Source organism: Megalopta genalis, chromosome 13 (genome assembly GCF_051020955.1).
Source record: "Megalopta genalis isolate 19385.01 chromosome 13, iyMegGena1_principal, whole genome shotgun sequence".
NCBI classification, from domain to species: domain Eukaryota; kingdom Metazoa; phylum Arthropoda; class Insecta; order Hymenoptera; family Halictidae; genus Megalopta; species Megalopta genalis.
Window position 1 is genome coordinate 4,564,579 of NC_135025.1, and position 13,524 is coordinate 4,578,102.

At 42.5% G+C, this 13,524-nt stretch overlaps 1 protein-coding gene and 1 long non-coding RNA gene across 13 annotated transcripts in view; one reads left to right on the forward strand and one right to left on the reverse strand.

Annotated features, from left to right (window-relative positions):
* Nucleotides 1-13,524, forward strand: part of LOC117224422 (peroxidase) — a 36,715-nt gene that overhangs the window by 8,031 nt on the left and 15,160 nt on the right. For 5 of the 11 annotated variants that reach the window (XM_033477349.2, XM_033477350.2, XM_033477355.2 and 2 more), the window contains one exon: nucleotides 13,053-13,196. In XM_033477349.2, the coding sequence (XP_033333240.2) occupies nucleotides 13,053-13,196 (144 nt within the window). Of the gene's footprint in view, nucleotides 1-4,611; nucleotides 5,020-7,765; nucleotides 7,785-11,228; nucleotides 11,462-13,052; nucleotides 13,197-13,524 lie in introns of those variants that run through there. The other 6 variants (XM_076526000.1, XM_076526001.1, XM_033477351.2 and 3 more) reach the window with 5 other exon arrangements.
* Nucleotides 2,561-3,656, reverse strand: LOC117224423 (uncharacterized). 2 transcript variants are annotated; one of them, XR_004491222.2, is made up of 3 exons: nucleotides 3,365-3,651; nucleotides 2,944-3,237; nucleotides 2,561-2,869 (listed from the first exon to the last, which is right to left on the reverse strand). It is a non-coding gene; the product is annotated as an uncharacterized LOC117224423 (long non-coding RNA). The 2 variants fall into 2 exon arrangements; XR_013034696.1 differs by having other exon boundaries at nucleotides 2,561-3,237; nucleotides 3,365-3,656.

Sequence of the window (13,524 nt, forward strand, 5' to 3'; positions counted from 1 at the left end):
TGGTCCTTGAAGTGATTCAATTGTGTAACGAAATTCACGGAGATTGTCTATATTCGAAGGGATCCTCAATATTCAATAGATTATTCGACAAATTATTATTCCGATAAGGGATGAAATCAATTTTAATTCGACAACAATTTGGCTGAACATATTTTCAAAAGCATATTTCGCATGGAAATTCGCAATACAATTATACACGTATCATTCATATAATGTTTAAGCACCATCGTTTTATAAACCAATTAATGAACAATCGATATCGAACAACGTGTCCGTTCGCTCGTAGGCGAAAATAGATTTCAGCCACGGGTATCTAACATCGGTGAGCAAATAAAATTGTACAAATCTTTATCGCAAAATACCACGATCAATAACGATGCACGAAGTATGAAATAATTTATTCCACTGAATTGTACTCTGTCGAGAGATCGATTTAACTCAGAGTATGCGCATCCATGTGATTTCTGTATTGTATCGCCGTACTGTGTGAAAGAATATACTGCGCACAGGGACTGAAATGTCAAAGTGAAAGCAGTGGAAAAGTACTGGAACACACTATGTAGGAGGGTGCTACAAGTTATACTAAGTAATATGTATACCGAGGGTTATACTATAGTATATATACCGAGAGAAATGCCAGGGGTCTCGACGCACGTGTTTAACAAGGGATAAGGGAATCTAGAATATTCTTTGCTCCCACGACACTGGGACACAAACGAAGGAGCGTCACTGGTCTTGCGTCCATTTTTAGAATGGGCTCCGAAATGGTTAAAAAAAAACAGAATAATATTCGTTATTAAAATTGCTCTTAAACGCAAAAGAATTAGTATGTTCACATAAACAACAAGGGATAAGGGAATCTGCAATATTCTTTGTTCCCACGACACTGGAACACAAACGAAGGAGCGCCACTGGTCTTGCGTCCATTTTTAGAATGGGCTCCGAAATGGTTGAAACAACAGAATAATTTTCGTTATTAAAATTGTTCTTAAGAGATAAAGAATTAGTATATTCATATATACAACAAGGGATAAGGGAATCTGCAATATTCTTTGTTCCCACGACACTGGGACACAAACGAAGGAGCGCCACTGGTCTTGCGTCCATTTTTAGAATGGGCTCCGAAATGGTTAAAACAACAGAATAATTTTCGTTATTAAAATTGTTCTTAAGAGATAAAGAATTAGTATATTCATATATACAACAAGGGTCGAGTTTTATTTTTATAAAGGGAACTGTTTATGCAACATTGCCATTTGATTGTTTATCGGAAATCTTTAGGGCGAAAGTTCACCCAATATTTTCGTACAAATACTGTGAAACGCTCACGATTTTTCGTTGTTGTATCTTTTAAAAGTGCGACATAGTGCATGGAACGTTTTCAACAATTTCTAGAAAAGAATAAGGAAATATCAATGTAGAAAGAAAATTTAAAATGTTTTTTAAACAGACAAAAATTACTGGAAAACACATATTGCAGCTTAATAAAGAAAATTTAAATGGACTAGTAGACCAAATTGTTGCGAGACAATTGTTGCGAGACAAAGTTATTCCTCAATTATTTCTTACTATGAAATCACTTTATTTTAATACAATGTTATGATACAAAAGTATACTGGATATTTATTTACAATGCAGAACGAAAATCTGAAATCTTTCGGGCAGTACAGAATTATTTATGAAAATATTGCACAACGAAATATATTACAACTATTCTAATCACTATTCTAATTACTATAAAACTATTTACTTCATCTTAATACAACATTGCGATTCAAAATCGTTCTGGATTCTTATTCACGTAACAATCTTTTGTTTACAATCTGCTAGAACGTAACAAGCTCGATTTATCTCGAAAAAATAAACGACTAATTCGATTCAAATATTGAGCTGTGTCGAATAATTTCGTCGAGCACTGTACGCTGAAAATTTGAAATTCATGACACCGTGGTAAAATGATTGAAAAATACTGAATAGTAACAGGCAAACGGAAAATCATGCGACGGAGAATCGGCCGGTGTTAACTTGGAACGCTCACGGCGAGCTAACGTGTAGCGACGAGAGGGGGGGAGAGTGGGGCCAGGGGTACGGACGAGCACGTGCTCACCGAGTGATAGAGCGTCGTTTTTTCCTCGGCCGAATAAGGTGACCCTACCCTGATAGTGGGGCCCCGTGAGCGTGCGAGCAACGCGCAAAATCCAAAGAATTGCCGGCGCTAGCGAGCGAGCGAGCGAGCAAGCGAGCGAGACGAAGATATCGCGCGAGACAGAATGGAAATGAGAAGGAAAGAAAAACGGGAATGGTGGAGAAAAAAAAGCGAAATAGGTTCCTTGAAAGAGAAGGAGCATATTCGCGGTGAAAAAGAGGATGCCAGGAGGCGAAGCACACTTTGTGTGCACTGTGTAAGCGACACAGAAATGTACCGGGTGTTTGCAGAATCGCGGGACGGGTCGAGCAGAAAGGAGAAAAAACGAGGCCCGAAACTCGAGAGAAAATTTGTCAATGCTAAATTATACGCTTCTGGGAAGTGTACCGGTCGCATTGCTCGAGTTTCGTTCGGTAGATTTTCGAAACTGTTTTATTTAGTTGCAACGTATCGGTTCCAAGCAAATTCACGTTTCTTCAAATTGTTTATATTTTTCTTTCTTGCGGAAAGATTGAAACACTATCTGTCTTCGACGATTAAATTGAATAGATTAAGATCGGAGTGGAAATTCGCAAAGCGGTTTTGCAATTTGGTCTATTAACAATTATAATCGATTTTGAAAGTTAAAAGTGCGTACAAATAAGTGTGTAAAAAGTATATATAACGAATAATCTTGCTACGTCGATATTTATTTCTTCTCTTAATAATCTGAGCGGGTTAAAACTATAATAGAAACAGTATGTACATACTTACAAATTCTTCAAATATTTTTATTCTTACTGATTCGTCATGATTACCTAATTTTTGTCATAAATCCACGCGATATCCAAAGCCGACCGTGTTCTCTTACACTTCTTTTCTCGTGAAAAATCATTCTCGTTTCCATCTCCTCGTCTCCACCGCAATTTCGGAAACACCTTGTATACCCCGATGGTTAGAATACTTGTCCACCCCACTCCTGTCGCCCGGTGCCATGTGGCTCTGGACGGAGCGGAGTGGGGGGGACAGTTACTGTGACCGTCGGTGGTTCGGCCGAGCATGGAGAGATTGAAAGAGATAGAACATTTGAAATGCAACAACAGGTCCCAAGGCTGAAAAGAGACGAGCGTTCGAATGAATGAAAGTTGGCGGATTAAACGATGACGAAGACACGGAGATGCTCCGAGGAGCAGCCGTTCGTTCCCGTCTAAAGAAAATGGTAATCACTGAATCGCTTACGGAAGCAACGAAGATGAAGCTTCTGATGAAACACCGATCGTTTTTCGTAAGAATGCACATTCCGCGTAAAGCGAAACGGCGTACACGAATACTCGAGAACCGATCGTGAAAAGCGCACGATGAAAAAGAAAGGCAGACAGACAACAACGGCTGCGAGAAAAAAGAAACCGGGAATCTCGTTTCAGCCGTTTCTATCTCCTCGGCTTTCCGTAAGACGAATAAAACGGAAGCATCGCGTCGGCGTGTGTTAATTTACGCGTCCCCCACCCCACCACCCTTCTGTTTTCTAAGGCAATAAATATTATCAGTGCACGGAGAATTGCATTCCGGAATCCCAGCACGTAGCAGCACGGGCAACGTAACATCTCGCGTTACGAAATCCGGTGATTTTCCAGCATGAAAGTCTGACGGAAAAGAATCGTCGGAAAAAAAAGTTTGACCCGCCAGACCCTGTGTCTGAGGAACAATGATTAGTCATCGACTCTTCTGTGTTTTCGCTTCATTTATTCTCTTTCTCTCTCGTCGGAAACGTGACTAATATCCGCACACTCTCCTCCGTCGTACACAAACACGCCCTGCTCCGAATTCCGTTTCAAAATCACGATTTAAAAAACAAAAACGCGATCTTCCAAGAGATCGTCGATCCCCCGAAAAATCGGAATTCGAACGAATACAAGCAATTCCAGTTCACGGAACGAGAAAGTGAACGAAGGTTCGCTCAAAAATTCGTTCGCACGATTCCGAAGCAGAACAGAGTCGAAGTTACGTTGCTTCTGCTATGCATCGTGCACGGCATAGCGCGCATCCGTGAAATAGGAAAGGATCTATCAATTCCGAAGAGCAGCGTGGTGCAAACAACCGGCACAAATATATTCGGAGGGTCTAAATTTAGGGTGGGAAAAGGAATCGGGGTGTGCGTGTATTGCGAGTCCGTGCACAAAGCGTTCGAGGAGGACAGAAAGCTCGAAAGAGGGAGATAGAGAAATCGGAGTATAAAGCAGGAGAGGGCGCTGCCGTGGGAAAACAACGACAGAGAGACAGAGCAAGGGAGACGACAAGGCTGTCCGACCACGACAGCCTTATCCAGATTGTCGGCGCGAGAGAGAGAAAGCGACAGATGAAGAGAGACAAGCCAGGGAGAGAGTTCTACGGTCCGTGTCCGTGAGCGTATCCGTGTCCGCTTTTTTTGTGTCGGTGTCCGTTTTTGTGTTCGTGTCGGCGTCCGTGTCCGTGGCACGGCACCGTCGCGTTCAGTCTCGGTAAATCGTCTCAGCCGACTCGTCGAACACGCTCTCGTTCGAAGCAGTTTTCGAAGCGCCGCTGCGAACGTCGTTTCCGTAAACATCTTCTCTCTTGTGCGCGCGCGTGCGTTCAAACAAGTATTGTTTCGGCAAGAATATCCCGCGCACACCGAGGAGATTTTTCGGCGAGTTTTCTGCTCACCGAGCTCGATAAAAGAGGGCTTCGAAACGAAGGGTTCTTCTAGAGGGTCGGTCGGAATCTGCTCGGACGTGCCCGATAGACGCAGTTTCGTCTGCAAACGTTGGTCGTTCCCGTCTCTGCCCAGTGGAGAATGTTCCTTGTAGCTCCGGTCGACAACAATCGCTGGGCTTACACGATGCACGGACTGGAGAAGCCTATGGATCACGTGTCCGGTAATGTCCGCTTCGCTGATTTACGAGACGAAAGCGTGCGGCTCGCGTCGAAGCATATTTCGGTCTTCCGTCGCGAGTTGGTCACGATTCGTAACTCTGCGTGCGATTTTTCGGGAACCGAGCTCGCTAAATTCGAATACGTTGTCGAATTTGTTGTCTAAATTTGAATACGTTGTTCGAAGAATTTGTAATTGAGAATAACTGCCGACGGAAGCGTTGTTTTCGCGTTCGCACGTTCACGTTTCGCGTTCACGTCGACGCGTACACGCCGAAGCGTGTGCTGCTCGATAATAAGCTGTCGCCGATAAATGAAAAAATCTTGCTCGCCGGAACAAAATGTTACAGTAATAATAAAATGGACAATTTGAGAAGAGGAGATACGATTATATGAGCCTTGCAGCTCGTTTTAATCCGCAAGGCTCGGATAATCATATCTCCTCTTCCCAAATTGTTCATTTTTATGGACAATCTGAGCGTCAATTAGAGAGACATTACTGTATTTCGTTTCTCTCGAGTCGAGACGAAAGATTCTTCCTGTATCGGAGTCTAGGAATGCGGGTAGAGATACGCGAGAAATAAGAATTGCTTAGAGAAATAACTAAAAACAAAGAAGCCTGGTCAATATAGACGTAGAAGAGGATACACCGCGATGCAGTTGATAATTTTGATAAGGGGAAAATGATGATTCTCCGATAGGCAAGTACCGGGTGGCAGCACCCGGTGGTGTCGTATTGTTCACGTTTGCAGAGCGAACGCCGGTAGCAAGCGAAAGTATGATATTTCAATCGATGCGGATCTTAAAGACGACGATTACAAGGTGTTTCCAAGATCATGGTAGAAACGGCCGATGATTCTACGTACTGAAAATAAATCGGGAGATCGCTCACGAGTTTTGGAGATTCGGTGACGCGTCTGATCATGGGCTGCCGATTCTACTCGTCGTATATGCGAGACATACGAGACTCCCTTCGATTCAATCGTAATTCGATTGCGCAATTTAATAACGTTGTGTTTCGATTATGCGGTGATTTGACTACGTTTGTAATTCAATTACATGATTCAAACTTTTCGGTTAATTCAATTGCTAACTGTCTCGATCGCGCGCGTAATTCGGGTACGATGCGATCGAGATGCATGTATATAATTGAATTATGTAGAACGTAATTGAAATAAACGCAACTGAAATACAGTTCTTCGAATTAAAGTCCAGAATGTTGAAGAGAGAGAGAAAGAGAGGACTCGAGAGATAGAGATATCTTGAGAGAGAGAGAGAGAGAGAGAGGACTCGAGAGAGAGAGAGAGATATCTCGAGAGAGAGAGGACTAGAGAGAGAGAGAGAGGACTAGAGAGAGAGAGGACTAGAGAGAGAGAGAGGACTAGAGAGAGAGAGGACTAGAGAGAGAGATATCTCGAGAGAGAGAGAGAGAGGGCTCCAGAGAGAGAGAGAGAGAGAGAGAGATATCTCGAGAGAGAGAGGGCTCGAGAGAGAGAGGCGATACACATTTTTATGTTTTTCCTTCGTACACTCATTTTCTTTTTTTGCCTCGTCTTCGTATTTTCTGCAACTCGTCGTCCCTCGACTTTTTATTACGTTCACTCTACGTGGGACTGAATAACATGTCCCGAATAACATCTATGCAGTACGTTGCACAGCGCAAATTGTTTGCGCGGTCGGTGCACGTGATACGCGTCGCAGGGATACGCGTTTTCCGGAATTAATGAGCTGAAAAGTTTAAGGATCACGACATTACTTGTCTTCGTGGCGCCGGTAATATGCAAAGCATCAACCGCATCGCAAAGTGCGCATCGTGTGCAAATGGCGCGATACATAATTCAAGATTCGTCTCTGTTTTAATTGCCCTGTTATTTACATGCGATTACACAAGCGAGACTGTTTTATAGTTAATCCGTCATCTCGGTCTACTAAGTCAGCTCTTTTTTATTTCACGATCGACGAAAATTGCAACGCGGTTCTGTTTGAACAGCTGTTTTTATACTCTTATTTGTGCTTTTATTTTGGTACTCCTCCTAATTTAGTACTTCTCTTTCTGAAAACGTAAAACGTGATAACCTGTTTCGATAATTGAACAATGTTAGACTTGTGTCACTTTGACTGAACTAATTTTCATAGGATATAATCTAGCCTCCCGCTATCTGTACCATACATCTTCATTATTTTAAACAATACGTGGAGAGGGACGATTCCTGAGGTCATTTCGAGCAACTTTCTCCTTTACATGAATTTTCTCCGAGACTTCGTTTACGAGTTATTAACGAAAAACAGTGATCAACGAGAGATCGCGTACGGCCGATGCCCCGCCCTCGCGATCACTGCCGCAGCGTCACACGGCCGGCACGACGCGGCATTGGCCGCAGGACGGAGCATCGGCCGCGCTCGTTCTCCGATTGGCCACTGTTTTTCCTTAATAGCTCGTAAACGAAGCGACGGATCGCATTTTCGCCGAGGAAAAAGTTGCTCCAAATGACCTCAGGTACCCCCCGTTTCCGGCTGTTTACATAATTACGCAACACCCTGTATAAGCTAGCAGACAGTGTTACGTATCGATTGTTGATTAGGCCACGTAACGTGGTTAGATAAGAAGTTGACCGCTATCGATCGTACCACGAGACGGTAGGGAGGTAAATGCTGGCGGAAGAGGGAACATTGGACGCCAAATAAGGGAAACCGTAATTCGAGAAACGTGAACTAGACGGAAAGGCACTCGCTACACGGCGAAGCCTTGGAGAATATGGCCCGAACAATGGCAAGTAATTCTAGACGACGCTTCTGATTACATTTAATAGAGAAATCGTTGCGTCGCCTATTTCTGCACGGAACAATTACACAATCAAGGCCCTACGCGCCCGGAGCGCGAAGCTTATGTCAACGGCAGCGCAGCAATGACAGATTCAAGCGACGTGTGTGCTTTTCTCGTAACATGCAATTCAGAGTAGCTAACGACTGCACCGTGCCTCGACTTCGCACAGCGAATTAACGTAACTGCATTCAGCCGGCCATGACATTGTTTTTCTTCTTCTCGTAAATATTCTGGAGAGGTCAGAGGTTATTTTGCAATTCAATCGCCTGTTTGTATCGGATGTTTTTTGCTCGTACTTAAATTGAGATTTACGGTGGCTCTCTCATTAATATTTCAACGCTGTTTGCAAAAGAATAATTTTTATAGTGTTTGCTCCGAGGAAGGAATATTTTTGGTCTTATCTTCGCGATCTTCAAGCGGCTGCAGTTTCCAACAATTTTCTTATTCTTTTTTTATTAAGAATTAATGATTATTTATCTTAATTGTTTTATTAAGAATACATTGTAAGAATTAATTTCGCGTATTTTAGAAAATGAAAATAATAATATATTGTTAATATCGATTAGCAAATGATATTATTCGTGTCGATGAAATACATAACGTGTTCGAAGAACCGAGAAGCAGCGTGCTGTGATAAAATTTCCTGCAATTAAACTGTTGCCGAAATAAAGCAAGAAATTCAGTAAAAAATATGCGAAGCACTGCAAAAGCGATTCACACGTTTGTAAATTATTTTCGAAGCCTTCATTAAGATTCGCGTTCGGTCGAAGAGCTTACACGTCCTTTTTTTCAGTATTTAGCTTATAACGCGAGAAGAAGGAATACATAATGGCAATACTACAGCTCGATTACTTTGCCATATCTCGATGGCTGTATCGACCGCGCCGGGGTGTTTCGATTTTAATCCGTCGCGGATTAGACAGTTGTGGACTCTATTTTCGCACTTGCGAAGGCGTGTCGAGTGTGCAGGATGTGAAACCTGCGATGAATCACTGCCTTGAAACGCGACTTATTTATCGATTTATTTATGCGGTAACAGTCTTTTCAGGCGTGTGCTTTTCGATATAAAAGTTGGCCGAAGTCGCGGCACGATCTATGTAGAAGCGTAAGCGCAGCTTGCAAAATCGAAACAGTGTAACGCGTTTGAAAATTCAATTTTTTTTTTGTTAATTCGAAGCTTTGTTATTATTAATCGGAGCTGTACCTTGAAATTGTCGATCCGCGATTTGGAACTCCATTTTATCTGCCGTTTTATTGCTCGTTCGCCGAGCGATTCGATTCGTCGTTTTTATCGATGCTCGCGATTTATTTGTCGCAGACGATTTATGCAGTTCTATAAATAAACGTTTACGAAGTTTTCGGAACACAAAAAAAAACACGGTATTCGATATCGTGTAACTTATTCCGCTTCGTCCGAATGTCGGTAGACACGACGCGCATTATTTTTAACGTTGTTCGCATATCTGAAAGCATCAGTTCTAAATGCAAAGCTTTCAGAAGGAAAGCAAAAAAAAGAAAAGAAAAAAAAATAAACGGAACGTAAATTCTCGATGCACGGTCTCCGAACGTGATTACTAAATTTATGCGAAAACATACTGGATATATTCTATCTTTAGGCGAAGTCTGATGTCTTCTTCTAAGAATCAGAATAAGATTCGAGCGAGGCCTGTTAATACTTTCGGATTTTGCAAGATAAACATTGTCTTCGGAGCCTTGTAACAATTCGGTTCACAATCTCGATACGTTTAGCATGAAATACGAAAAATATTTGAAGGGGTCGATCATGGTTGTTCATTTAATTACGGTAAATTCTCGCAGATCGTCTGTACTCGCAATCGGCGAGTGCTCTTCCCGATTAGGCAACGATTTCCAATTGGAAATTGAATGTTTATTACCCAATATTTCCTCCGAAACGTCGTAACGCGATTGAAATCCCCTCATCGGCGCGTCCGCGTAGATACGCGAGGAAAAAAGCCAGCGAAATAAGTCATGCAATCACTGATTAGCCGAGATCATTTCGCAATGGACAAATACAATCGTCGCTCGTCACTAATAAAAGTTAAATGACGTAGATTAGACGATTAAGATCGTGTGCCATTTCCTGCTGGGATGCACATACACCGGCTGCAGCAATTTAATAAATGCCGTCGTCGCGGAACTTTATTTGCAATTGTCTCTCGCGCGAATCTTCTTCGCGTCTCCTGTTGACGTTTGCTGCTTTTTTAATGCTCTACATATATCTAATATATTTATCTAATATTTTATATAACTATAAAAACTAATCAAGATTTCGGAGATTTTTTACACGTACCAAGAGGAATATTGTGTGAAAATATAACAAAATTCAGACAGTAATTATTAACAGACAGTCAAAATGATTTCAGACAGTGCATCATCGACTTGAAGCACATCTTCTAAACGACTTCTTTCTTGTCAAAATCGTTCAAAGTTTGCAACAATTTACTTCACTCGAAACGCAGGCTCGAAGTCGAAGTGTTCAACAATGAAAATCATCGTTGCATTCGTAAGCTCGAATAATTATTAATCGAAGAAACTTAACGTAGTCTTGAGTCGACAACTCTTTGTTCACAAATTAATTAAAAGTTTAATTGCGTCCTCTATCGGATAGCATTTGTGATCTTTTTCTGGTTCGCTATACTTCCACGCTCTTTGCGTACATTAACGCTTATAATTACAACGCGACGTTTGAATTCTCGTAGAAAATATTCTTAAAAAAGCTCGAAGCCAAGTACAAGCTACATTCCCTGACAAAAGTATTCGCCTATGATCGCACATGCGAATAAAATACCGAATAAAGTACCATGAAAAATTTCCGCTTCCCTTTATTTCGGAAAAGCAAAATTCCGCCGCGCGTTATTCGCCAAATTTTGCAACGAACTTCGCGGAATCGTCCGCGTAACTTCTGCGCACGATCTCGCGGAAAAATGTGCGAGCAGCGAGCTCGCTTCCTTTCCGCATGAAAATCACGCGAAATTCGCGGACGCGATTCTAATGTTCACGGTAAATATTATTATCGATTTTTCCTCTTTCGCGAGGCGAAACGCGAGCCGGAGATTCTAATCTGTTCGCGTCCACTCTTCCAACGTTTCACTATCGAATCGGTGAAACACCGTCACGCGTCACGTGCGCGAATCGTGATCACATTGCGACGGGATTTTTCACGGGAATAAATAGGCTATAAATCTGCCGCGCGGCGGATCGTGCGCGGAAATTTCGATCGGGACGCGAAATCGGAATCTGGGAGGGGTTCGGCACGCAGAACCGTAAACAACAATGCGACGACATCAGCTGGAGATCGCGCGAAACGGAACACGCTCGAGGAAGAACAAACGCAGTTATCTGGCCGGGCTTCGAACGCGCGCATCCGCTCCTATCGCGGATAAAAGAGTGCTCTTTTGATAGCGACCGTCCCGCGGATGCTTCATTCCGTAACGTCGATAGAACGGAGATGAAACGCAGTTGTCGCGTTTCAGTCGGGTTTTCAATCGTAAATATCGTTCGCGGCCCGCGAGCTTTGTCTCGGAATTGCTCCGTTTTTTCGGGTTGCTGAAACTGTCGATCGCGAGATTCGACGCAGTCGGGACATCCTTTTGCGATATTTTGTGAGTATTACTGTGAGCATTGTGCATTTTGCGGTGCAGTGGAACCTCGATTATCGGAACCCTTATTAACATCTTAAAGCATTAAAGTTCGCCATAAGAATCGTGATGCTCGCGGTGTATTTATATTTATAGGAATTTATATAATATACAGTGATTTGCATAGTATTTATATTTATAGTAATTTATATAATATACAACGATTCGTATAGTATTCATATTTATAGTAATTTCTCCCGGAAATGTACGGAGAGCGGAATTGAAACCGGCAGATCCGAGAATACTAAGTCGTCTTATTATTTTTCTATTCGCTCCTAACATAATATTTCCAATTGTAAAATACCCTGGTAAATAATCATGTGATAGTACGTTGCATGTAATTAATTATTCACGTTGTTCAAATAATCTTAGCATCGACGCGGCAATGAATTACATAGGCGCAGGACCAGCACAGGGAAATTAAAAGCGACCCGAAATTCGGCATTTCCGGGGGAAATTGCTGCAGTTTGAAATGTACGAAAATATGTGACAGTTGTTGCGACTGTTTGTTGATGTTACGAATCCAATGACACTTTATTGATATGACAGATAAGAGATATTGACGATAGCCGTGCAGCAGACACCAGTTTCACGTGTTGCAGTAGACATGTGCGATAAAGATCATGGTATGCATTACGTCGGTCAAAGAGTAATCAAACAGTCGACCAACGACATTTCACTCTCTCATAACAATAGTTTTATAACGTCGCATATTCGTACATTCCACAAATGTACGATTATATTAAACAGTTCAGACGCTGATGGTTGATTAACAGCTTCTTTATTTCGAACTCAAAGATTGATAATTGAATTACTTCAAGTTAAATTCTCTTTTTCCTCTAAGTTTATCATTTAAGAAAAAAATTATTCAGCAAACTAAAGAGAAATTTCCACAGCTCAGTGAAGGTTCCATCGGAATGCAATTAAATCGCGTCGAACTGCACTCAGAATCAGCGCCAAAAAAATGGCAATTAATTCGAAAAAAAAATCGTACTCATTGTAAACACCCAGCCTTGAGCTAAAAGCATAAAAATAGCTCTCGTAGACCGCAGACAGACCGTTACGATGCACGAACAACGGCGATTACCTATTTCCCGTATCTCCGTCGAAAACGCTATCGGAGTGCAACGCCACGCTGACGGAAAAATTTTCACCTCGTCAAAATCGGCACACGGGCGGCGATTAGTCGCCACGGTGACTCACATGATCGCGTACATTTTTTCCCCCCATTGGTCGTACGGTTCTCCATAAGTATAACGTTCTCGCCCAACTTTGAGTCACATCGAAGACGACCGTCGGCGGCGTTAATCGCTCGACGGACGTCGGAAAAAATCGGAAGAAACGGTCGGAGAACCGGCGAGCAAAGGTCAAAAGGGAGTACAATACGTTCGTTGTTCGTTTTTGCTTTCGATCGAATTTTCCTCGTTCGATTTCGCAATCGGCCAATCGAAACGGCGCGGCGGAACGCGCGCGCCGAGTAATCGCGACGAGAATGAATTCCCATGATCGACAAGCGAGTAACGTTTGCATTTCTTCTCTTTTTGTTCTCGAGCAGCCGGCGGCCTAATGGCGGGTTCCGTGGCTACTCTGACGATTCTATGGATCTCCCTGCAGACCATGGGGTTCCTCGGCAATTCTCACTCGATCGGCGCCTACAAGCTGCCGGCCTCGTTGCAGAACTACCTTGCCAGCTACACAGGTAAGCGCGTCCATTGTCGACGTTTTATCGTTTATTATTGTTTTCTTCGGTTCGCTGAGAAAATTCATTCTCGTTTGATATCGATCCGAGCTCAATTCGATGATCGTTTGTTGCGCTTTTTAATATCTTCTATGCACACTCCTGTTCGTGTCGGGACATTTGCTATTTCTAGACGCAGGTAAAAACAGTATAGCACAGTTTTCGAACCCTTTGCGCGCTTCAGAATTAGCTTAGATCGCTTGCTAGCAGCTAATTGACGCTCAGATTGCGCAGAAAAATGGACAATTTGGGAAAATGCGATCATTCGAGTATTCAGGTCCGTTTTTAT